Source organism: Ornithorhynchus anatinus, chromosome 14 (genome assembly GCF_004115215.2).
Source record: "Ornithorhynchus anatinus isolate Pmale09 chromosome 14, mOrnAna1.pri.v4, whole genome shotgun sequence".
NCBI classification, from domain to species: Eukaryota; Metazoa; Chordata; class Mammalia; order Monotremata; family Ornithorhynchidae; genus Ornithorhynchus; species Ornithorhynchus anatinus.
In genome coordinates, this window is record NC_041741.1 from 41,812,175 (window position 1) to 41,838,777 (window position 26,603).

Below are 26,603 nucleotides of genomic sequence, written 5' to 3' on the forward strand. Positions count from 1 at the left end.
AAGAGGGATCTGGTCAAGGCTGAGGTCAATGATTTTTTTTTTTTCCCTAACAATCGCTATTTTATCCAATGTCAGTGTTCCTACCACCGTTTCCTCGAATGGAGTTTTCTAAGCCCGTGGCCAGAGCTGCGCAGCAGAGCCTCTGTGTTAGCTGGGGCTCTGATCGTGGGCCCCAAAACTTCATTAGTTCTCTATGGTATTTATTCAGACGCGGTATTTTATTTCTGTCTACCTCACAGGCAAAAATGAGATGAGTCACGTGAGAGAGCTCTGGGCATCCATTAACCTTAATGAAAGTACATCTCCTCCAAGAGGCCTCCATTCCTCTTCTCCCATCCCCTTCTGTGTCACCCTGACTTGCTTCTTTTATTCATTTCCCCTCCCAGCCCCACAACACTTAGGTACATATCTGTCATTTATTTGCGTTTCTTAATTTCTTTCTCCCCCTCCAGACTGTAAGCCCGTTGTGGGCAGGGAACGTGTCTGTTAATTGTTATAATGTACTCTCCCAAGCCCAGTACAGTTCACTGCACACAGTAAGAGCTCAAAAAATTACGATTGACTGATGTTAACCAAGGCATTGTTAAGCACTTACTATGCATCGTTCCCTGTGCTAAGCACTGGAATAGATATAAGAAAATCAGCTGAGATTCAGTCCCGTCCTTTCTGGGAACCACATTCAAAGAGGTAGGTTCTGATGGGGAAACTGAAGCACAGAGCAGTGGACTGACTAGGAGGGGGAATGTGGGCTAGAAAGAGAAAGGCTTAAAATAGGGGAGATTTGATTTCCTTCCTTAGTTAATATTATTCAGTGCCCATTCACTACATAGCCTAATTTAGGGCTCCAATATGCTAATCGGTGTTGCTGGATGTGGTGGTCTGCAGGATTAGATTTACTATGATCTGTTCTGTCAAGGGAGTAGGGAGGGGGCTTGTCTGAGATAGGAATTCATGGGTACTGGAAATGGGATGAAAAACTATGATTTGAATTATTAAAATTTTGTCTGATCGTTCCGGTCCTGAGAACTATTTACCTAGGCTGACAAACCCATCTTAATGTGTTTATAATCACCGGGAGAACACAGCAACGTTAATATATCTTACTAAAATCACATCTTCTCCAAGAGGCCTTACTTAAGGCCTCATTTCCTCATTTCCCTCTATTCTCTCCCTTCTGTTTCACCTAAGCCCCTGACTCTGTGTACCCTCTGAGCACTTGCTTTGATATTCACTCCACCCTCAGACCCACAGGATTTATGTCCATATCCATAATTTTTTTTTAAATGTCTGTCTCCTCCTCTAGACTGTGAACTTGTGGGCAGGGAATGTGTCTGTTTAGACGGTGAGCTCGCTGTGGGCAGGGAATGTGTCTGTTTATTGTTTTATTGTACTCTCTCAAGGACTTAGTATAGAACTCAGTAAGCACTAAATAAATACGATTGAATGAATAGACTGTAAGCTCCTTTGGGGAAGGAACATATCGACCAACTCTGCTGTACTGTACTTTCCCAAACAATACAGTGTTCTGCATATACTAAGCACTCAATAGATAGCATTGATTGATTGATAAGTACAGTGCTCTTCACACACAGTAAGCACTCAAATACTATTGATTGATTAATGGATTCTATCAGATGGGACAATAGATCAGATGATCTATCCTATCAGGGAGGATCCTATCCTATCCTATCAGATCGTCCTATCTCCCTACTACCCTTCCTTTCCAAAATCTTAGAACGAGTCGTCTACAATCGATGCCTAGAATTCCTTAACTCCCATTCTCTCCTAGACCCCCTCCAATCTGGCTTCCGTCCCCTCCACTCTACCGAGACTGCTCTCTCTAAGGTCACCCGTGACCTCCTTCTTGCCAAATTCAATGGCTCCTACTCCATTCTGATCCTCCTTGACCTCTCTGCTGCCTTTGACACTGTCGACCATCCCCTCCTCCTCCATACCTTATCTCACCTTGGCTTCACGGACTCTGTCCTCTCCCGGTTCTCCTCTCACCTCTCTGGCCGATCATTCTCGGTCTCCTACGCTGGAGCCTCCTCCCCCTCCCATCCTTTAACTGTTGGAGTTCCTCAAGGGTCAGTTCTTGGCCCTCTTCTGTTCTCCATTTACACTCACTCCCTCGGTGAACTCATCCGCTCTCACGGCTTCGACTACCATCTCTACGCAGATGACACGCAGATCTACATCTCCGCCCCTGTCCTCTCCCCCTCCCTTCAGGCTCGCATCTCCTCCCGCCTCCGGGACGTCTCCACCTGGATGTCGGCCCGCCACCTAAAACTCAACATGAGCAAGACTGAGCTCCTCATCTTCCCTCCCAAGCCCGGTCCGCTCCCAGACTTCTCCGTCACCGTGGATGGCACGACCATCCTTCCCGTCCCGCAGGCCCGCAATCTCGGTGTCATCCTTGACTCGTCCCTCTCGTTCACCCCACACATCCTATCCGTTACCAAGACCTGCCGGTTTCACCTCTACGATATCGCCAAGATCCGCCCTTTCCTCTCCACCCAAACGGCTACCTTACTATTACGGGCTCTCGTTATATCCCGGCTAGACTACCGTGTCAGCCTTCTCTCCGACCTCCCTTCCTCCTCTCTCGCCCCGCTCCGGTCTATTCTTCACTCCGCTGCCCGGCTCATCTTCCCGCAGAAACGATCTGGGCATGTCACTCCCCTTCTTAAACAACTCCAGTGGTTGCCTATCGACCTCCGCTCCAAACAAAAACTCCTCACTCTAGGCTTCGAGGCTCTCCATCACCTTGCCCCTTCCTACCTCTCCTCCCTTCTCTCTTTCTACCGCCCACCCCGCACGCTCCGCTCCTCTGCCGCCCACCTCCTCGCCGTCCCTCGGTCTCGCCTATCCCGCCGTCGACCCCCGGGTCACGTCCTCCCGCGGTCCTGGAACGCCCTCCCTCCTCACCTCCGCCAAACTGATTCTCTTTCCCTCTTCAAAACCTTACTTAAAAATCACCTCCTCCAAGAGGCGTTCCCAGACTGAGCTCCTCTTCCCCCTCTACTCCCTCTGCCATCCCCCTTTACCTCTCCGCAGCTAAAGCCTCATTTTCCCCTTTTCCCTCTGCTCCTCCACCTCTCCCTTCCCATCCCCACAGCACCGTACTCGTCCGCTCAACTGTATATATTTTCGTTACCCTATTTATTTTGTTAATGAATTGTACATCGCCTCGATTCTATTTAGTTGCCATTGTTTTTACGAGATGTTCTTCCCCTTGACGCTGTTTAGTGCCATTGTTCTTGTCTGTCCGTCTCCCCCGATTAGACTGTAAGCCCGTCAAACGGCAGGGACTGTCTCTATCTGTTGCCGACTTGTTCATCCCAAGCGCTTAGTACAGTGCTCTGCACATAGTAAGCGCTCAATAAATACTATTGAATGAATTGAATTGAATGAAATGAGTGAACAGGAGCAAACTGATTGACTTTCTCCTGGGTACTGCTTTTGTGTGCCACTTTGATCTTCTCTCCATTACTCATCTCCTTTCCTGACACCAAAGGCCCACTTTATTGGGTCTCCTATCCTGAAAGATTCTCCTCTACTCAGTGACTTTCTTTCTCCTGAGTCTTTTTGTTGTCTCAGCTTGCCTTGGTTGGAAAGAGGTTCCTAAAAACCAGCTAACAGCTTGAGTGTTGAGGTACCGTTGATTGGTTCTATTGCTACTTTTATTTTTTCTAAACTTCTTTGACAAGTATTTCATGTAATGCCTTTGGTCAACAGCCCTTAATAATAAGTGTGCCATTTGTTAAGCGCTTATTGTGTGCCCCGAATATTGAGAAAGATACAAGGCAATCAGGTAGGACACGCCCAGGATTCACAGTTTAAGGGGGAGCGAGAACACTCCCTATCTTACAGATGAGGAAACTGAGGCTCAGAGAAGTTAAATGACTGGCTCAAGGTCATACATCAGGCACAAGGCAGAGCTGGGTTAGGACCAGGGTTCCTGACACCCAGTCCTGTGCTCTTTCCACTAGGTTTCTTCCACAGAGTCATCCCCATAAACACATGAAAACGTTTGCTTCTTTCCCTCGACCCTTATAGAAACCTCCCTGGTTCATGTTCTGATCATCCCTGGCTCCATTTCAGTAACTATTAAATGTAGCAAATGATTTATTAAGCACGTACTTTGCGTAGAACACTTTACTAAGCTCTGGGAAATGACTACAAAACTCTTACTGCTCTCTTTGCTTCAGACTTTGTCTGTGCATTTTATTCTATTATCTTCTCCCTGGATCACCTATACCCCTCAAATCCCTCCACCGACTCATCACAAAACCTACTTTTCCCTATATTGAACACACTCTTATCTATTGTCTACTTTCCAGGCCCCTCCTTCTCGTCACTGCTACAACCCAGTTCGCACGCTTCGCTCTTCCCAAGCTAGCAGTCTCATTGCACATCATTCTTGACTTTCCCATCTCTGACCTATGGCTCAGTCCTTTCTCCCAGCCTGAAACTTCCTCCTTCAAATCTGCCCGATTATCAATCTCCCTATTTTCAAAGCCCTCTGAAAAGCTATTTTCCCAATCAAGACATCTCATCAGCCATCTTTCCTGTGCATATGTATATCAACCAGTGGTATTTATTGAGCTCTTACTGTGTTCGGGGCACTTTATATTGTGCTTACTTTGATTCTTAACAGTTGTATCTATGTTTCTCCTCTAGTTTGTAATCAATAATCCTGCCTGTCTTCCCAATTAGGTTGTAAATTTCTTGAGGACAGAAATTGTTTGTTATTCCTCAGATGAATTCTCCCAAACATCTAGAACGGTGCTTTCCATCCAAAAAGCACAGATTAACATACAAAGACCTACTGAGTTAGACCAATGATCCAAACAGTCCAGTATTCTTGTCCCAAGGCACGTATCTTTAAAATTATGGGTGTACCTCCTTCATCGTCTATAAACCTTGTTAACTCTAACTCATCGTGAGGTTTCCAACCAAAATAATAACAATAATGTTTGTTAAGTGATTACTATGTGCTGAGCACTGTACTAAGTGCTGGGGTATTCGGGGCATACCCAATCCCTGCCCCAACCAGGGTTCACGTTCTAAGTACAAGTGGTCAGATATTGGATTCTCATTTTACAGATGAAGAAACTGGGACACAGAGAATTTAAGTCACTCACTCTGGGTCACATGGAGGCATGTGGCAGAGCCAGGATTAGAACCCAGTCCCCTTATTCCTAGGCCCATGCCCTTTGCACAAAGTTATGCTGCTTTCCTAACATTTCCCAGGAACATCCTTAACTTTTTCAGTTAATAATTCATTTTGGGTCTCTATTTCTTGAACTCCTCTTTGACCTACTGATACTTTCTGTTTGTATCACTTCCTGTTTAACTTTTTCAGTATGCTTACCCTCCTTACTGGATTGCTCTCTGCAGTGCTCATTAATGTATCTACCCAGAATTTCATCCGCCCCTCAGCGGCACACCTTTTAGAAGAGCTGTGAACGGGGAAGGGGGTAAGGCGCGGAGAAGTTGAGATGGCCGGTTGATTGAGGCAGGGAGTAATAAGGATATGTGAGCAATAATAATAACGGCGATAGTTGTTCAGAGCTTCTTATGTGCACTGAACTGCGAACTGGGGGAGATACAAGATGATCAAGTTGGCTACAGTCCTTGTCCCTCAGTAGGCTCCACAGTCTAAGTAGAACGGATAGGTATTTAACCCCCATTTTGTGGATGAAGAAACTGAGGCATAGAGAGGTTAAGAGGCTCAACCATGGTCAAACAGCGGTCAGACAGCCGAGCTGGGAATAGAACCGATGTCCTCTGACTCCTAGGCCTGTGCTCTTTCCACTAGGCCACCCTGGGTCAGAGATGGGAGAGGGATGGCCACGCGACAAGTGTCCCAGTGCCATCTGGAGAAGCCCCGCCTCGGAGACTGAGTAAAATCATCCCTATCTCGGAAGCCCTCAGAACTGTGCTCCCGCATGCCTTGTGCTCTGTTTTGGAACCCGTAAGTGGCACTGAAACTCTCTATCCCTGGAAATCACTCTACTGTGTGGAAGCATTTTGATTTCTTAGCCCTTTCCTTCAGTTTTCTTTTCTATATGTTCATTTCTCATAATCCCTCTCTGGTGCAAGGGTGCAAAATGTTATTAGCGAGTCAGCTGAAAAGGAAAAGTCTGGACCCCAATCTCTCTCAGAGCCGACCCTCCAGCTGGGGTGGATGGGAGATGAGCATAGAAATGCAACCTTAGCATTCCCAGGAACAAACACGGCGGGTTCCCAATTTTGCCAGCTGCGACTTCTACTCCTTCTAAGCATGAGAACAGCCCCCATCACAGACCGTCAGCTTGTTGTGGGCGGCGGAAGTGTCCGCTAACTCTGTTGGAGTGTGCTCTCCCAAGAGTTTAGTACAGTGCTCTGCACCGTTGAGTGCACAATAAATACGATTTATTGATTGAGAGATGTGATCGACGGCAACGAGAAGACTCCGGTGGTGGGGTGGGCCTGAGGTAACCTGGCCCTTCGGGGGTTGCTGAGGCCTTGCTCGGCTCAGTTCGAGAATCCAGTTTGTGGGGCTAGCAGGGTTCAGAGGGACTGAGAATAGCCCAGACCTGCACAAACACAACGGCTTCTTTGCTCTGGGCCTGGGAAACACCGTGGCCTAGCGGGAAGAACACGGTCCTACGAGTCCGAGGATCTGGGTTCTAATCCCAGCTCCGCCACATGTCTGCTTTATGACCTTGTGCAGGTCAATTCACTTCTCTGTGCCTCAGTTACCTCATCTGTAAAATGGAGAGCCACATGCGGGGCAGGGGCTATGTTCAACTTAATTGTCTTGTATCTCACCAGTTTTTTTGGTACAAAGCGAGTGCTTCACGAATACCGTTATTATTCTTGTTATGCAATCGCTCACGTTTATCAGCTATTTGTGCATCTGTCCGTTCCTTAAGGATCTTCCAAGTCAATGGGCTCAATTGGAGATTGAGAGGGATTATTTCTTTGTTTAGCAGCAAGTGAGGTTGGCCACTTAATTATTTCCTTTATGAAGCAACATAGCCAATGGAAAGAGCAGAGTCCTAAGAGTCGGGGAGCAGGATTTTAATCCCAGCTCCACTCTGAGCCTGCTGTGTGACCTTGGACCAACTAGTTAACATCTCCATCCCTCAGTATCATCATCCGTAAAATGGAGACGAAATACTTGCTCTTCTCGCCCCTCAGACACAGGATAGGGATCGTGTCTGACCTGATTATCTTGCATTTACCCCAGTGTTAAATCCAGTGCTTAGCACGTAGCAGTGGCTTATCAAATGATCCAATTATTCCTATTATCCCAGTGGGTATGACCATAATACAGTGCTTATTTCTAAAGGGGTGGACACTCTGTGCTTCTTTTTCAGTGAGAACCACAATAATGTTTTGTACAGACTGAGTGGCTGCTCTCCAGAGCCAATATAGGCGCTTGCCTTTTATGACAAGGGGTTACTTGTGAGTTGAACTCAATTCCCTTCTGAACAACTTCCTAGTTGAATGGCTGATTCTCTTTCTTAGGCCCATGGTAAACTAAAAGATGGAGAGGGGGACCTTGGATCGTAGCAAAAGGCTTGGGTTGGGTAACTCAAGTGATGCATTACTTGCCTCCTCTGCCTTTCTCCTCACAGCTCGGACCCAACTGGAAAGGCTTTTGGTTTTGGTTTTGTTTTTTTAACGGTAGTCGTTAAGCCCTTACTACGTGCCAGCCACTGTACGAAATACTGGGGTGGATACAAGTAAATCGGTTGGTCACCGTCCTTGTTCCACCTGAGGCTCACAGTCTCAATCCCCATTTTACAGATGAGGTCACTGAGGCACAGAGAAGTGAAGTGACTTGCCCAAGGTCACCCAGCAGACAAGTGGTGGAGCTGAGATTAGAACCCACGACCTTCTGGCTCCCAGGCCCATGCCCTAGCCACTATGTCATGCTGCTTCTCACGCCATGCTTGTTAAACACAACCCTGCCCTCAACGAGCTTTCATTCTAGAGGGGGAGATCTGGATGAAAGTGAGTAAATGGGTGCGTTTGCGTGTCCTACTAGATTATAAACTCCTAGAAGACAGGGACCTTGTCTGCCATCTCTATTGTACTATACTTTCCCAAGTGCTTTGCACACAGCGTTCAGTAAATACAGTGGATAGTGTCGGGGTGACTCCCCAAACCGCCCCAACTGGAGACACCCAGGAGAAGGTTCTCGGAACCTGGGTTGACATGAGTCTTCTTGAGGCTCTGTGGTCGGCGAAGGGCTCTGTGGGTGCAAAACACTTCCTCGAAAGCCAACTTGGTTTTCCTTACCTTTCCCATTCCAGCGTGAGCATGTCCTAGTTTGACCACCACGGGGAAGTCCGGGCTTGTAAGCTGAAAAAGAGAATAAATCCTTGATCAGCATTTTAAGAATATACATTGCATAGGTGGTCTAATAGATAGAGCGTGGGCCTGGGAGTCAGAAGGATCTGGGTGCTAGTCCCGGCTCCACCACTTGTTTGCCGGGTAACCTTGGGCAAGTCACTTCATTTCTCTGGGCCTCAGTCACCTCGTCTATAAAATGGGGATTAGGACTGTGAACCCCACGTAGGACATGGACTGTGTCCAACGTGATTACCTGTGTCTGCCCCACCGCTTAGAACAGTGACTGGCAAATAGTAAGCATTTAACAAATACAACCCTCTCCCACTCACTCTCCCCCCCTCCCACCCACAGAGTTCCTAGATCACTGGATAACAATCGCATAGAATGATATTTGCCTAGCAACTTCTTTGTACATTACACCGTTCTTGGTGCTGAGAGAAATTACAGGTATAAAAACCATTTTCTACCCTTCAGCTGACACTATGTTAATGAGAAACAAGAAAAATACACAAGACACTCGAAATGCATACAAAATTATAAAGCTCTGGATGAGTGAACTGGGGGAAGCTTGAGTGGGTGGTGTAATAGCTAGAGCAGAAATGGATTAATCATATAAAGCTTCTTGAGCGGGATTTTGAAGGAAGAGGGGGATTGGGTTTAACAAACCAGGGAGGGGAAGACATTGTAATCGGAGAGGTTGTGTAGGTGGTTCGGTGGTGGGAGAGCCAGGTGCAGTGGCTACTGGAGAGGATTGTCAGGAGAATATGAGTTGAGGTGGAGTAACAGCGTGGCCTACTGGATCAAGCACAGACTTGGTTTCCAAATCCCTGCTTCATCCCCTTGCCTGCTGTGTGATGTTGGGCAAGTCACCTAACTTCTCTGTGCCTCAGTTTCCTCAACTCCACAATAGAGATTCAATAGCTCATGGTGGGCAGGGAATGTATCTGTTTACTGTTGTACTGTACTCTCCCAAGCGCTTCGTACAGTGGTCCGCACACAGTTGGCGCTCAATAAATACGATCGAATGATTGAACGAATGCCCTTTCTCCCTCCTACTTGGAATGTGAGCCTCATGTGGGATAGGGACTGTGTCTGACCTGATTAATATCTATCTACCCCAGTGCTTAGCACAGTTCTTGACATATAGTAAGTGCTTAATAAATACCATAAAAAAAATCAAGTAGGGGCAGATAAGTGAGGGAGTTAAAGGTTGAAGCGCTGCAGTTTGAGTATGAGAACTCTTTTTAAAGTTGAAGACATGAGACTGAGCTAAACTAAATTAATCCAAGCACTTAGCCTACCACCCCGCCCTGATTACTGCATCAGCCTCCTTGCTGTCTCCCGATTCGCCCCACTTCAGTCCATACTTCACTCTGATGCCCAGATCGCTTTTCTACAAAGGCGTTCAGTCTGCGTTTCCCCAGTTGTGAAGACCCCCGTTGGTTGCCCATCCACTTTCACACCATACAGAAACTCCTTACCATCGGCTTTAAAGCACTTAATCACCTTGCCCCCTCGTACCTTATCTCACTGCTTTCTTACTACAATCCAGCCCACACACTTTACTCCTCTAATGCCAACTTACTCCCTTTGCCTCCATCTCATCTATCTCACCACTCACCTCTTGCCCAGGACCTGCCTCGGGCCTGGAAAGCTCTCCCTCTTCATCTGACAGACGATCACTCTTCTCACTTTCAAAACCTTATTAAAAAAAAGCACATCTCCTTTCCTCCCACTCCCCTCTGCATTTCCCTTGCCTTAGATTTGCACCCTTTAATCACCCCTCTCTCAACTTCACAGCACTCATGTACATAACCACAAATTTTTAAAGTTATATTAATGCCTGTCCCTCTACTCTAGAATGTTAAGTGCACTGTGGACAGAAAAAGTGTCTACCATTTCTGTTATATTGTACTTTTCCAAGCACTTAGTACAATGTTCTATACAGAGTAAGTGCTCAATAAATACAACTGATCAGTTGATTGCCATTTGCCCACCTGGTACATTATTTTCACTTGTTATGAAAACCTACCCTTTCCTTGAAGGAATGGGAATCCAGTCCTTTTTTTTTTATGTTATTTGTTAAGTACTTACTACTGTGTATTACTTATTTTTGTACCAAGCACTGTTTTAAGTGCTAGGCAGCTACAAGCTAATCAGGCTGGGCACAACCTGTCCCACATGGGGCTCACAGTCTAAGTACGAGGGAGAACAGGTATTTAATCCTCATTTTACACTTGAGGAAAATGAGGCACAGGGAAGTTAAGTGACTTGCCCAAGGTCACACAGCAGGCACATGGCAGAGCTGGGATTTCTGCCACCCCCAGCCCCTCCCCTTCACCTTTCTTTCTTTCTCAGGCAGTTTTTATTTTCAGACTGTTTTGCATTTCCCCTGGAACCGAAGATTACAGCTAATCCTAGAGCAGAGACAGGTCAGCCCGCTCCCTCCCACCAAAGGAAAAAAAAAATCTCATTGGCTATTTTCTCTCTTTCCTTCCTAACAATAGTTTTATTTAGTTCTTCTGGAAGCCAGCCGGACCCTGATCCAGGCTCTCACCGGCTCTCCAGTCCCCGTTCACATGCCCTTCTCTGCCTCCTCTGACTCGCGTGAGAAAATGGTGCCCAATGGTTCCCTCCCCCAACCACCCACTGAAGTCAAGAACAATTTGATAAGCAAATGGACCTCACTGTGATGATCTGCTTTAACTCACGGTACCCTAAGAAAACAGATAGGTGGAGACGAAGGAAATGGTGGGACAAAATAGCTTTCTCCAAGGAGGGAATCAAAGTCAGTCATTAAATCGATATTATTTCCTGAGAGCTTCCTGTGTACAGAGCAACGTAGTAAGTGTTTGGGAGACTACAGTACAACTGAGATGGTAGACATCATCCCTGCCCTCAGCGAGCTTACATTCTAGCCTGGGAGCTAACAGTCTAACTGAATGATATGCCTTACGTCTTAAGAAATTTATATACAGTAAAGAGTTGAGAGTCAGCTCTGAACTTGCTAAACCCAGATAGAATTGCCTTTCTGGTGTGTCCAGGCATGAAATCTACACTACTGCCAATATTTTCCCTGGGCACCACCCCCCCCCCCCGCAACATCGATATCACTTTCTTCCTCACCTAAGCATTCCCTCTTCCCCAGCCCCAGCCCATTAGCCGTTTTTTAAAATGGTATTTGTTAAGGACTGGCTATGTGCCAGGCCCTGTACTAAGCTCTGTGTATGGAGCACTGTACTAAGGGGTTGGGAGAGTACATTACCGCAATAGACACATTCCCTGCCCACAATGAGCTTACACACGCACCCACCAGGCACTGCACTCAGAGAATGCTGTTGACATTATCACATTATATAGTATCTTTCTAGTCAAGACGCCCCCGAATGTGAAATTCACACAGATTGCACCTGTGTGCGTGTGTGTTTATGTGGTCAAAAAGGCCACTGTGGGACCCATAGTCCAGACCACACTCTATACCCACAAAGACTGTCCTTTGTTAGGCTAAATTGCATTACACAGGCACACGTGCTCATTAAAAAACAAATCCCAAAAGTAATAGAGAGGCAGAGCTTATTAAGTTTCTTCTGGCGCTCAGCCTAATTTCACAGGGGGGACAAAGATGTAGTAATAATAATAATGATAATAGTGGTGTTTGTTAAGCACCTTTTGGGTGCCAAGCATCGTACTAAGCGACCGCTTGGTACCGTGATTTAGAAAGGGCTCGGTAAATGATGACGGGGATGAACTCCAGAATGCAGCTGGACAATCACTTGGGGACAGAACTGTGTCAAGGACACAAAGGAAGAGCCACTGGACTTGCTCCCAGTAATAAGCCTCAAGGGACCACAGGTTCATATTTGCTAATCTTAAAAATGAGTTGTATTGAAACTGGCTCAGTTCACTTTGGGAAAGCTTCCAAATGCACGGGTTCTTAAAAATGAAAAGATTTGTTATCATGGCGTTATTTTTAAAAGAAGTGTCGTATGTTCAGCTTGGTTCATTTTACTGCCACTAAACAGTCGGGGCATCAGCAGTTCCGTAGAGACGTGTGATAGGTACCTTAAGAATATTTATGCATTTAGAAGATTTATCAAATCCTAAATGCTTTTTTGCGTTGAGGCTATTATCAGCAAGGAGGTTTTCAGTGCCTCAGTGAGACCGACCAGTTACAGGACTGACCAGAGAGAGTTGGACAAGGGGACCTCTCAAAGACCCTTCTGGCCCTATGATTTTATGGCAGCCGAAAAGACTGAAGTATGTAAAGAGGCTGAAGCCCGTGGTTGGAAGTTTGGCTGAATTAATTAACCAGCGGGATTTTACTGAGGACTTACCGGGCGCAGGGCACTGTACTAAGCACTTGGGAGAGTGCAACGGAGTTGGTAGGCAAATTCTCTGCCCATAAGGAGCTTACAATTTAGGGGATTCTTTCAGATTTCACAATTCTATCTATTTTTCACCTATTGACAATCTTTCTTTTTGCATGTAACAACAACACACTCAGAATGTAGTAATAACAATACAAACTGACAAGAGACCCTTTTCTTTCCTTGCATTTTCTCTTTCTCAGAAAAATGGAATTGTCAAAAAATAAACAAACCCATTGGAGGAGAAAGGGATATCTGTTACACAATCTGTCTGCAACTCTATTTTTCCTGTTTACCTCTTCTGTTTTGCTTGAGATTTACAAAGCTTCACTCTGATAAATTCTCAGAAAAATGTCCTCTGAGAAGTTATGAATAAGAAATGTGTACCATACACTTTTCTCAAGTTATTTTGGATGGCTCCAGTTGGCTTGGAAATAAGCTGCCTTTCATTAATCAATGAATAGAAGATATTAATTGAGCGCTTACTGTGTGCAGAGCACTGAATTAAGCGCTTGGGAGAGTACAATATAACAGAGTTGGTAAATTGAAGTCCATAAATTTGTGAAATTCATCTAAAACTAGATTTTGACATAATGCTGTCCCTTATCCGTAGACTATAAAGTCATCTTCAGACGGTAAGTTCGTTGTGGGCTGGAACGTGTCCACCAATTCTGTTGTATCGCACACTCCCATTCACTCAGTATAGTGCCATGCACAAGGTAAACCCTTAATAAATCCATTCATAGTTACATTATACCGAATGATTAGTTATTTACATATCTATAAACATCCTGAATATGCATATATCTGGACTTCAATATAGATACACCAAAATCTTGTATGAGATAGTAATAGCCAAACGATTGAATTATAAGGATATTTTCATGCCAACTTTTACTTTAAACATACGTATGTGGGAATACAATTTCTGCACAAACGAAAGTGAACAAAGAATATCCTCTCACTTCTGCTTCTCAAGTCTATGCCTGTAATCTTAAAGATTTATTTATAGTATTCATGACCTGACACTGTTTTATTCACTTGATCGTGTTTCTGTTTGTTTGCCGTCTCGTCGCTTACCTATAAGATTGCAAACGTTTTAGAGGGTAGGAATATGTCTTACACGTCTCTTGAAATTCACTGAGAAGCAGCGTGGCCTAGTTGAAAGAGCAGTGGGAGGATGAGAGTTCTAATCCCAGCTCTGGCACTTGTTAACTCTGTGTGACCTTAGGCAAGTCACTTAACTTCTCCGTGCCTCAGTTCCCTCATCAGTAAAATGGGGTTTCAATACCTGTTCTCCCTCCACTTTAGACGGGGTAGGACCATATATGAAAGGTTCTATGCCTGGCCTAATTATCTTGTATTTATACCAATGCTTATTACAGTGCTTGACACATGGTAGGTGCTTAAAATACCACAACCAGTAATGCTATTATTATTTTACCATCAAATATTCACAGATTCATTCATTCATTCACAAATAGATGTTCAATACATATTATTGACGATGGCAGTAGCTAAACTTCATTTAACGTCAGTTTAATAATAATTGAATTTAAGTGTTTACCATATGTCAAGTGCTATACTAAGTGTGGAGCAGATTCCAGATTATCAGTTTGGACACGATCCATTTTCCACACGGGGCTCACGATCACAATCTATTTCTTAGGTTCCGATGGACTGATCCTCATTTTACAGATGAGGTGACTGAGGCCCAGAGAGGTTAAGTGGCTTGCCCACGGTCACCCAGCAGACAAGCGGTGACTGGACAGAGACACTTATCTCAAGCTCCAGCCGAATACTGAACACGCCTATCCTCTGACATGTCTCGCTCTTTCCTGTAAACATATTTTCCGGAGGAGGTCAATCTCTCCTGGACCCGTCAGTTTGGATCGCGGCAGGAAATATTTCCTGAGCGAAGTACATTCCAGCCCATCTCCCCTCTGCCAACACTACCTCCGTACCCCTGGCGCTTGTTCAGATACGAATACCATCATCCTCATCCTCATCTGACAGGAGAAAAATCTGACGACCAGCGTGGCTCTGTGAATCTTTACCAAAGGCAATTACCTGGCTGCCGTGACCCCGCTTCCCCCCCCCCAGGGCATAAGATCCCAGAGACAGTCATTTTTTTTCATGGTATTTGTTGAGCGCTTACTTATTATTACTACTATTAATAATAACGATGGCATTTGTTAAGCACTATGTGCCGGGCACCGAACTAAGCCCTGGGGAGGATACAGGGAAATGGGGTCAGACACATTCCCTGTCCCACGTGGGGCTCACAGTCTCAATCCCCATTTTACAGATGATGTAACTGAGGCACAGAGAAGTAAACTGACTTACCCAAGGTCACACCGCAGACACGTGGTGGACCTGGGATTAGAACCCATGACCTTCTGACTCCCAGGCCCATGCTCCATCCACTGCGCCATGCTGCTTCTCATATCCCCCCAGTGTATGGGAAACTGATCCTGAGGTAGAGGTGGCTGTGCCTCCTGTTTAGGAAGTGGCGGTTTCTTGCCAATTCATGGGATCCGGAGTCCCTGCCAGAACAATCAGGGGTTTTATGGACTGATGGAGTTGGAAAAACAGGAGCTGGGATTTGTTCACTTCAGTTCCCACCCCCAGTGACCTCTCTTCCCTATATCTGCCCTCTCCCTTTGATGGATCCAGCCTAATGCTTCCTCTATCCCAATGGGCAAAAATAAAAAGAAGAGTCCGAATGCTATTCAATTAAGCAAATAAGCAAAGTGGGGGTGTTCGTTTTTGAATTTTGAAAACGTACTGTGTGCCAAGCGACCTCAGGACCGAAAGTACGTGGTTTATACAATAGAACAAATGACCTTCCAGTTTCCAGGATCATAAATAACTCACCGGATGGGGCAGTTCAACTTCTGTCCACTTAGATACCACTGAGGTCAATCCTGGGCCACGACTCAAAGACCGGCCGACTTGATCTCCGGAGCGAAGGCCCCGTTTCCAGATCTCGGAACTCGGAGGGGAGAAGAGAGGAGGTTACCCTCTCCCCACAACACTCCAGTGAGTGCCCCCAGATTGGGAGAACACCCACCCATGGGAGTACGGGCTCAGAGCATAAAATCAATAGCTGCAATTGGGTAGCACGGATGGAATCAGGTTGAGAACTGAAGGCCAACCAAGAAGACGAGCAAGATTGAGCTCCGTATTCTCAACAGCCTTGGAAGTTGTTTGGAACCAGTGTGGTCTAGTGGAAAGATCACGGGCCTGGGAGTCAGAGGGCCTGATTTTCCTTTTTAATGGTATTTGCTAAGCGCTTACTATGTGCCAGACACTGTACTAAGTGCTGGGGTAGATTCAAACGGTCATGCTCACAGTCTTACAGCATGCTCAAAGCATGTCCTCGGGTAAAGAGCCCAGACCTGGGTGTCAGATGACCCTTGGTCTTTCTCCCAGCTCTGCCACTTGCCTGCTGTGTGACCTTGGACAAGTCAATTAATTTCTCAGTGCTTCAGTTACATCATCTGTAAAATGGAGATTAAAACTGTGAGCCCTATGTGAGACAAGGACTGTGTCCAACCGGACAGACTTCTATCTACCCCAGTGCTCAGAGCACTGCCAGGCACAAAGTAAGCCCTTAACAGATACGATTAAAAAAAGAAAATGACAACACCTGATTCTACTCCTTAGCCCTCTGGAACTGTCTTTTAAACTTCTTGGAATCCATTTTGCAAAAAATAAAGACTACTTTTCAATTCTAAGAAATACATTTCAATGTTGGTTCATAATTCCGGGAAGAAAACTGCTGAATTAAATGCTGGAGGTCGAAGTCCAATATCTCTTTTATTTTCTGAAATCTAGGCTTCTATCTACTAGCCTGTAAATTCCCCAGTATGTCGTAAGCTACTTGAAGGCAGGAATTGTCAACGCTCTTTTACTGTACTCCCTCAAGCACTTAGTACCGTCCTCTGCACGCAGTAAGCATTCGATAAGAACCTTTGATTGATTGCTACCCCAGTGTTTAGTGGAGTGCTCGGCACTTAGTACTACTAATATTATTATTATCGTTAATAATAATAAGCCAAAGCTTCAAGAAACCCAGATTCTGAGGCCAAGAAGCAATTCTGCTTTCCAGCACCACTCATTCTAAGGTAGTCCCTCCTAGAAGCCTTTTTGGTCTTTTCTTTCAATCATTTAAATGTATTTATTGAGTGCTTACTGTGTGCAGAGCACTGTACTACGTGCTTGGAAAGTACATTTCAGCAATAGAGACAATCCCTGCCCACACGGGGTTTACAGTCTAGCGTGGTGGGAGAGAGACAGACATCCAAACAAGTGAACAGGCATCAGTATAAATAAATAGAATTATAGGGGTGTATACACATCAAAATAAGTAAACAGGCATCGATATAAATAAGTAGAATGAATGAATAGAATAAATAAATAGAATTTCCTCTCCTTCAACCCCTGAATCATCCTGGAGGATCTTGGAATGGGCTCAAGTTCTTGGGCTCAGTGCCACTCCCACGTTAGGACTTTGCTCCCTCATCAGTGGCATTTTTTGAGCACCCTCCCTCCTGTCCTGTTCCTGGACCCTCACTTTCTGTCCTAGCCCCTAAGTGTGCATTACCTGAAATCCAAGGGGAAATTGTACCGTTCTGTACTTTCCAAGCGCTAAGTACAGTGTTCTGCACACAGTAAGCGCTCAATAGATACCAGTGAATGAATGAATGAATGAAATACTACATGACCAGGAGTGATTCACAGGCTTAGGACCACCCAGCCGGGGTGGATTATTAAAGCCTTGAACATAATTTTCATCCATCAATAGCCGGACAATCTGTTGTCCCTCTCTCTTAGATTCGTGTCTAAGGAGGGATGGTCTTTGTGTCTGACTTGATCATCTTGTATCTACCCCAGCTTTTAGTACAGTGCATGGCACATAGAAAGCTCTTTAATATCCCAGCGTGGCCTAGTGGATAGGGCCTAAAAGTCAGAAGAACTTGGATTCTAATCACAGCTCCGCCACTTGTCTGCTGTGTGACCTTGGGCAAGTCATTTATCTTTTCTGTGCTTTAGTTATCTCGTCTATAAAATGAGGAGTAAGACTGTAAACCTCATGTGGGGCAGCGACTGTGTCCAACCCAATTACCAATTCCAGTCCTCACTATAGTGCCTGGCACATTGTAAGCGCTTAAGAAATACCACTATTATTATTATTAATAATTAGAATTAACTAGTATTTCACCCTTGAAATTTGCATTGGTTTTGCTCCCCTTTCCCACTTCCTTGTCTTATTTTCTTCTAATGCTCCCCATTTCCCGAGCCTAGGAGGACGCAAACAACCACCTCAGAGTTCCTCTGAGGATTCTCATGGAAACAAAACCAAAAAGCCATAAAAAGGATAGGAGGAGTGGCATGGACCAATTAATCCCCTTAGGCCAAATGCCTGATTTTCATTCAGCCCGTCGCCTGACTTCCATTCTCAATTCTTCTGGGCCCTGGGCACTAGAGTCAGTGCTCATTTACATGACAGGATTAGCAAATAATAAAGCTAGGGCTCATCAGCACACCCGTTCCCCAGCCTTCCATCCCTTCGGTGCAGAATGAATGCCGGGAGCTTGGTCAATTTTAGTGTCAGCGGGGGTGGATTAGAACAGCAGAATGTGCAGTAAAATAGGAAAACCAAAACAATATTTATTATAGGGGAAAAAGGACCTGGTGTCCAGTCAGACTGCAGGAGGTCAGCACCTGGGATCATAAAGGGACTTCCCTTAATTCAGAATTGCTTGAGCTCGCACAGTTAAGTAGCCTCCAACGCCTAGCGTAAAGAGGACGCGTGCCTCCGTTGCTGGGAGGGCAAATTAAAGTTTATTAATTTTGAATTAAATGTTCCTTACAATGACCACCTCACCGTTGTTTTGCGCAACTCTGAGGACGCTGCTGATGCTCAGCTAATAGCAAATGACATTAATAAGCCGGCCATGCCCTCCTCTTTTATGAAGCAATCAGCCGAATCCCTTGCCAAGATAAACTGCAAGGCCTCCTGCCTCGCCAGCCCACGTTCCCCCGGCCCCAGCCAGATCATCGCTTTGCGAAGAGAGGGGCACTGACATCATCGCTCAGCGACCGGCTGGAAAGCCATAATGGTCAACCACAGAGCCCGGCCTTGACAGAGAGGCCCTTTGCCTGGGAGGTGCCCATCGTTACAATAATAATAACGTTGGTATTTGTTAAGCGCTGACTATGTGCAGAGCGCTGTTCTAAGCGCTGGGGTAGATACAGGGTAATCAGGTGAGGCTCACAGTTAATCCCCATTTTACAGATGAGGTAACTGAGGCACAGAGAAGCGAAGTGACTTGCCCACAGTCACACAGCTGACAAGTGGCGGAGCTGTGATTAGAACCCAGGTTCCCCAAACTGGTCGACTCTGTTGGTCCGTCAGTGGTCATCGATAGTATTTACTGAGCGATTAATGTGTGCAGAGCACTGTACTAATCACCCAAATTCTTACGGTGGGGATGGGACAGATGGGTGGAAAGCCCACTCCCACAACAACTTTTCCTCACTGCACGGCAACCTCTCTACTCCCATAGAACATCCAGCCGATTGTTCCAGGCTAAAGGCTTTTTAATAACGTTGGCATTTGTTAAGCGCTTACTATGTGCAGAGCACTGTTCTAAGTGCTGGGGGAGATACAGGGTAATGAGGTTGTCCCTCGTGAGGCTCACAGTCTTCATCCCCATTTTACGGATGAGGTCACTGAGGCACAGAGAAGTTAAGTGACTTGCCCACGGTCACACAGCTGACAGGTGGCAGAGCCGGGAGTCGAACCCACGACCTCTGTCTCCCAAGCCCGGGTTCTTTCCACTGAGCCACGCTGCTTTCGACCTTTGTTGCTAGATATGTCTTACCATCGGCTGCTCTTCTCATTTGACCTCTGGACAAATAGTAATAATAATTACATTACTCGTTAAGCGCTTACTATGTGCCAAGCACTGTTCTAAGTGCTGGGGTAGATACGAGTTAATCAGCTTGGACACAGTCCCTGTCCCACATGTGGCTCACGCTCTTCATCCCCATTTTACAGATGAGACAACTGGGGCCTAGAGAAGTTAAATGACTTGCCCAGGGTCACACAGCAGACAAATGGTGGAGCCAGGATTAGAACCCAGGTCCTCCCCAGGCCCTTGCTCTAGCCACTAAGCCACACTGCTTCTCATTTGATATTCTGCCCCCTGCCAACCCCACAGCACTTACGTACATATCATTAAATTGCCTATTATAAATTAAATCACGTATTACAAATTAGTTATTTATTCATATTAAGTTCTATTTCTCCCTCTAGACTGTAAGCCTGTTATGGCCACGGAAAGTGTCTTTTAATTCCGTTGCACTGTACTCTCCCAAGTGCTCAAGTACCGCACAAAGAGAGTGTACTCTCCCAAGTGCTCAAGTGCCGCACAAAGAAAGTACTCAATAAATACGATTGATCGATTGATTGACCTGGCCTACGTGTTGCTTTGTTGGTGACCCGGTCAGCTCTTCTAGGTCATGTGTGGTTCTAGCATGACCTAATCCCGGTTAGACTGACCTCCTTCCCCCCAGGGCTGCCGTCGAGTTTGAATGCCCCTAGGCAAAGTCTGTCTAGAATAAATCATAATAATCGTGATATTTGTTAAGCAACGACGATACGATAAAACACGACGACTAGGTGGGAGACAGTCTCTGTCCCACACGGTGCTTCCGGTCTAAAGGGGAGGGAGAAGAGGCATTGAATCCCCATTTTTCAGATGAGGAGACCTGAGGTGCAGAGAAATGAAATGACTCGCCCAAGGACACACATCAGGTAAGTGGCAGGATCAGGAATACGACACAGGTCATCTGACTCGCAAGCCCGTGTTCTCTCCATTAGGCCAGGCTGCTTCCCGGCAATCTTTTCCAGGCTGGAGAATCCAAATTAGCACAGCAGGGCAATACCGACATGGAGCCGGGGGAGGAGGGAAGAGGTACTGCCGGGAAATGAGAAGCGGCATGGCCTAGTGGGCAGAGCACGGGCCTGGGAGTGGGAGGGACCTGGGTTCTAATTCCATCTCTGTCATTTGTCTGCCGTGTGGCCTTGGACAAGTGGCTCCACTTCTCTGTGCCTCAGCTGCCTCATCAATACAATGGGATTAAGACTGTGTACCACCTGATTAGCTTGTATCTACCCCAGCACTTAGAACACTGCCTGCTTAACAAACACCATTAAAAAACCAGAACATTAGCACCTACTCTTAGACAAGTTTAGGCCCCTTGTCCTCTGAAGAGGAAGCGGGGGATCTCTCCTGGCTATCAGAGTAGATGCCCTCAGTCCCCCAATTGGAGGAGGCCTGAATCTGGGGCCCGGGGGCAACACGTGGGCTTGTGAAAGATCTCCGATTATTCCCGAGTGGGTGTGTGGGGAGGGAGTAAACGGACTTTGATCTCCTGGCCCCTTTTCAAAGAAGATTTTGCATTCCCTCTCTCCGAATCTTCCACTTAGCCAGGGAGGTGGGTGCCCGGTTAAATCAGGCTGGCATTTTGAGGGCTTTTCCACTCCCAGCTCCCTTTGCCCCCATGCCCCGGCCCCTGGCCGTTTGGATAATAGGTGTTATGTGACTATAAGGTACGGTATTAGCAGTGTGACTGCTACTTCCTCAGTTGGGCGTCGCAACTGGGCACAGCATTCTGAACATTTGGGAACACAGGAAGGGAAGCCTTTTTAAAGCTCTCTTTGTTCGGCCGAGGGCGAGAGAACAGGGGCAGGAAAGAAGCGGGACCAGGGAAACAGATGACCAGCAAGGGCAAGGTGGGTGCAGTGGATGTTTTGCAAATACATCTGAGGTGGCTTCTGCCCTTCACCCCACCTGCCTAAACACACAGAGCACTTTTCAAAGGAGACCAGAAAGCGGCAGGACGCCGGCCTTTTATGAAGGTCACTCGGTTGGAAATCTATTTCGGGAGGGTGCGGACCCAGGTCCCCGCCGTCGTCTTGAGCTTGCTGAACTCTGCCCTCTGGGGATAGAGGGCAGGGGAGATCTGTTTTTAAACGTTCCTTCCAGCCCCCCAAAAGTCCTCTTTCATTCTTTTTCTGGAGATGTTTGTGTTTCTAAATTGTTCCAGTTCGTGTCCTCGTTTCATTTACTAGTTAGAATACTCCCCTCCCAAAGTAAACATATTACAAAGTGAGCAGGGAGGAGGAGGGCCACGTATGTGAGGTCGGGTGCGGTGGGAGTGTGTGTGTGTTCGTGTGTGCTGAACACATAGTCCTGCCGGGGGTGGGATTCTGTTGAGGACCCTCTGGAAGGTTCCTGTGGCTTGGAAATCATCTGTTATGAAGCAGAGAGGAAGATGAGGAGATTGAGGAAAACGTTCTCTTTTCCCTAGCCATTCTGGGAAACAGGACTCAACTCGTGCCTGTTAGGCCTGAGAATCTCGATATCTTGGGACAGATCCTTGGAACCTCTAAAGGAAATACTACTACTACTACTAACATTGGATGAGCCCTCACTCTGTGCGAAGCACTTAGATACAAGATAATCAGTTCGGACCCTGTCTCTGTCCCTTAGAAGGCTCACGGTCTAATTAGGAGGGAGAACAGCTGACGAATCCCCATTTTTCCAGATGAAGAAACAGAAGCACACGTCACACAGCAGGTGATTGGCAGAGCTGGGATTAGAACCCAGGTCTTCGGATTTCCTGGCCCTTGCTCTGACCACTAGACCGCTATCCATGCAGCTGAGAGGAAACTGGGTCGGGATGCATTCCGTCCCAGAAGTAAACAAGCTTCCACTCATCATCCTCAGTACCTGACATTATTGAGGGCTTATTGAGTGCACAGCACCGTGCCAAACCCTTGGAAGCCACCACAGAAGGAAGAGGCAAAGTCCCTGGACAACTAATAGGGGAGACAAGTGGACTCAAATGGCCAAATGTATGAGCAGATAAAAGAGTAAGTACGTATATACAGATGATGAATGCAAAAGCACAGATTTAAATAGTCACCCTAGTAATGGGGGGTTGAGGGGCTGACCTTCACCCTCTGCCCTGTTTGACCTTCCGGCCAGTAGACATTTAATGTGACAGTGGAGACCTGAAGAGGTGCTGGTGTTGAACACTGGGATCCCTCTCCCAATCCACATTAAACGCTACTTGGAAGAGCAGGAAAGTTAAAAATCAGTTAAACTGTCCAACGCTGACAGCCTGGGAATCAGAGGACCTGGGCTCTAATCCTGGCTCCTCCACTTGCGTCTCATAATCAATCGGTCAGTCGATCGGTGGTATTTACTGAGCACTTACTACGTGCAGAGCACCGTCCTAAGCGCCTGGGAGAGTGCAACAGAGTTGGCATATACATTCCCTGCCCTCAATTTAACTTTCCTGTGGCACAGTTTCCTCATCTGGAAAATGGGGACTCAATACCTGTTCTCTCTCCTCCTCAGATTGTGAGCCCCTTGTGGGACAGAGACCGTCTCTCACCTGATTATCCTGCGTCTATTCCAGTGTTTGGCACAGAGTGTGTATTTAAAAAACATAAAAAAACATTACCACAGTAACAACCCAGGAGAGAGAACTCTGTTGGAATCATAATCTCTCTTCTTCACACGTGCGGCTGCCTGTCCTACCGCCTTAGCGTTACCCTCCTGTTCAGCTCAGGAATTAGATCTCAGCCCTCCAACTGAAAATCTCTAGGATCCTGAGAGTCTGCTAGTTTCCACTGCTCTCCTACCAGCCCTGGTGATCCCATTTGACATTTATTGCAGCTGGCTGACTGCAAGCGCTTAGTACAATGCTCTGCAGATATTAAGTGTTGAACAGATACCACTGCTTGACTGGCATGATTTTCAGCTCAGCTGAGACTGACCAAAGTGCTTTCAGCTAAAATTCCCAGAGTTTCCAGGGGGCAAGACCCCCATATTCCTCGACTTGCCTGTTTTCTTAGAAAGCTCCGCCTTGCCATTCATTCATTCAATCTTATTTATTGAGCGCTCACTGTGTGCAGAGCACTGTACTAAGGGCTCAGAAGGTACAATTCAGCAACAAATAGAGACAATCCCTACCCAACAACGGGCTCACAGTCTAGAAGGGTATACCTGGACTGATGATGATGAAGGTGATGGGGATAAATGACAGATCAGTCTCAGTCCACCCGAGAATAATTTGGGAATGAGAGCCTGAGTGAATAATAACAATAATAGTGGTATTTGATAAGCGCTTACTCTGTGCCAGACACTATACTAAGCGCTGGGGTAGATACAAGTAAATCAGGTTGGACACAGTCCCTGTCTCACATGGGGTTCACAGACTTAATCTTCATTTTACAGATGAGGTAACTGAGGCACAGAGAAGCCGAGTGACCTGCCCAAAGTCATGCAGCAGAAAAGCATCAGGGCCGAGATTGGAACCCAGGTCCTTCTGACGTCCAGTCCCATGCTCGATCCACTAGACCTCCCTGCGAAGGAACCGAGGAAGGTGTTCGCGGATCGACTAGCGCCGAGAGTGGGTGCCACAAGTAAGCGGGCAGGAAAGAACCCCTCTCCAACCCCGCCACGGCAAAATGCTCCCAGGGATTACACATCCAAAGCCCACGCAGGGCTAAAGTGGCCGGGGCCCAGTGCCAAGGTTGTGCTGGACCACCCCGGACCAGCAGGAGGTGGAACACGGATCCGGGATAGAAGGTCATCCCGACGGAGTCCTGGCCGCCGTTCCCCAACCCGGAATTGGGATCCCCAAGCCTTCAAATGTCACCGGGTCTTGGCTAAATGCCATCGCCTCTGGCGAGTAGTCCACAGTTACAGCAGGGAGTCAAATGGCTCAAACCGAAGAAGTGAATTTGCAGAGAACAAAATCTGGCCAACGGAAGGAGGGAGCCCGCGGTGCGCTTTCTTTTAGCTTCTCCAATTAGGTTGGTCACAAAAACCAGTTCAATAGAGAAGAGCTACGATGCTACAGTTAGCCCTCACTGAATCATATCTGAGCACTTGCTGTGTACGTAGCACTGTGCTAAGCACTTCGGAGGATGCACTGTAATCAGTGATATCTGTTAAATCCTTACTAGGTGCAGGACATTGATCTAAGCACTTGGGAGAGTGCAATACAACAGGATTAGCAGACACTTTCCCTGCCCATAATAAGCTTAGCTCTTTAGAATTGGTAGGCTCGTTCCCTGTCCACAACGAGTTCTCAGTCTAGAGGGAGAGACAGACGTAAATATAAATTACGGATATAGGGGTTGTGGGCTGAGGGAGGGGTGAGTAACGGGAGCAAACCCAAGTGCCAAGGGTGACGCAGAAGAGAGAGGAAATGAGGATTTAGGGAAGGCCTCTTGGAGGAAGGGGTCTCCAGTAAAGGTTTGATGGTGGGGAGAGTCTCTAGACTGTGAGCTCGTTTTGGGCAGGGAATGCACCTGTTTATAGTTGTATTGTATTCTCCCAGACGCTTAGTTCGGGGCTCTACGCACAGCAAGTGCTCAGTAAATACGACTGGCTGACTGACAAAGTGATTATCTGTCACTCCCCCAATCACAGTTCACCCCTTCAAAGCCCTACTGAAGACTCACCTCCTCCAGGAGACCTTCCCAGACTAAGCCTCCCTTTTCCTCTGTTCCTCCTCCCCTCCTCATCGCCCCAACTCAGTCCCTTTCCGCTACCTCCCTCCCCGCCATACAGAATGGGTATATTATGTACATATTTATAATTCCATTTATTTATATTAATGATGTGCATATTGACGCTATTGATGCCTGTCTCCCTCCTTCTAGACTGTGAGCCCATTATAGACAGGGATGGCCTCTACCCCAGTGCTTAGAACAGTGCCTGGACCATAGAAAGCACTTAAATAGAATCACAGGCCCTGCTCTCAAGGAGTTTATAATCTAGCGGGTTGTAAAATCTGTGCAATTTTTAGAGGCGGCGGGTGCCGCCTTAATAGTGATCTTGCTGCTGAGATGGTAGGGGAGTCACCTGACAGCCCAGAATCTAAACTCCCAACAGGAATTAGGTAAATCCACAGTACAGGCCGTATCGGTTGAAACATTTCCTTCCCATTTCCAGTTGTTTGTAAAGAAGAGTCCCACTGTAGGATTAACAGCAGGGAGGAAGCAACTACCCTGCTGAATGAAAGCTCTGGGGCTGAGGCTGCCTGATGGAAATCTTGGTTTGAATCCAAGTCTCACTAAAGGGACAGGGTTGCTTTTGATCAAATGTCAGGCCTGAAGGATCGGATCCCAACATCCTGTAGGCCACTCTGGCATTTGCCCGGTTCTCAGGCTTCGCTAGTCCTTTAGTCGGACTGGAGGTTGGATGTCCGTTGTGGGGCAGTCAAGAGTGTGTTGGTGCTAGGGGGAAAAGGCTGAGAGGAGACGGTGGCCCCTTTAGAAACCTAATAATAATAGTCGTGGTGTTTGTTGAGTGTTATGTGTCAAGAACTGTACTAAGCGCTGGGGTAGATACAAGATAAACAGGTCTCAGATGGGGCTAGCAGTCTGAGTAAGAGGGAGAACAGATATTGAATCCCCATTATGCAGATGAGAGAACTGAGGCACAGCAAAGTGACTTGCCCAAGATGATGCAACAGACAAGTAGTGGAGCCAGGATTAAAACCCAGATCCTCTAATTGTAGACTAGCTAGACCATCTGGTCCAGTCCCTGGCCTTTAGGCAGGTGAATAATCAATCGAATTTACTGAGTGCTTACTGCGTGCAGAGCACTGTACTAAGCGCTTGGGAGAGTACGATATAACCGCATTGGTAGACACGTTCCCTGCTCACGATAAACTTACATTATAGAGGGGGAGATGGACATTAATATAAATAAATTACGGATATGTACAGAAGTGCTGTGGGGCTGGGGACCAAATCAGGGAGATGGAGAAGGGAGTGGGAAA

At 46.6% G+C, this 26,603-nt stretch overlaps 1 protein-coding gene across 2 annotated transcripts in view; it reads right to left on the reverse strand.

The window, feature by feature from the left end:
• The window catches only part of SYN3 (synapsin III), a 337,780-nt gene that overhangs the window by 51,593 nt on the left and 259,584 nt on the right, over nt 1–26,603 (reverse strand). For both annotated transcript variants that reach the window (XM_029078852.2, XM_029078855.2), the window contains one exon: nt 8,299–8,361. In XM_029078852.2, the coding sequence (XP_028934685.1) occupies nt 8,299–8,361 (63 nt within the window). The remainder of the gene's footprint in view (nt 1–8,298; nt 8,362–26,603) is intronic.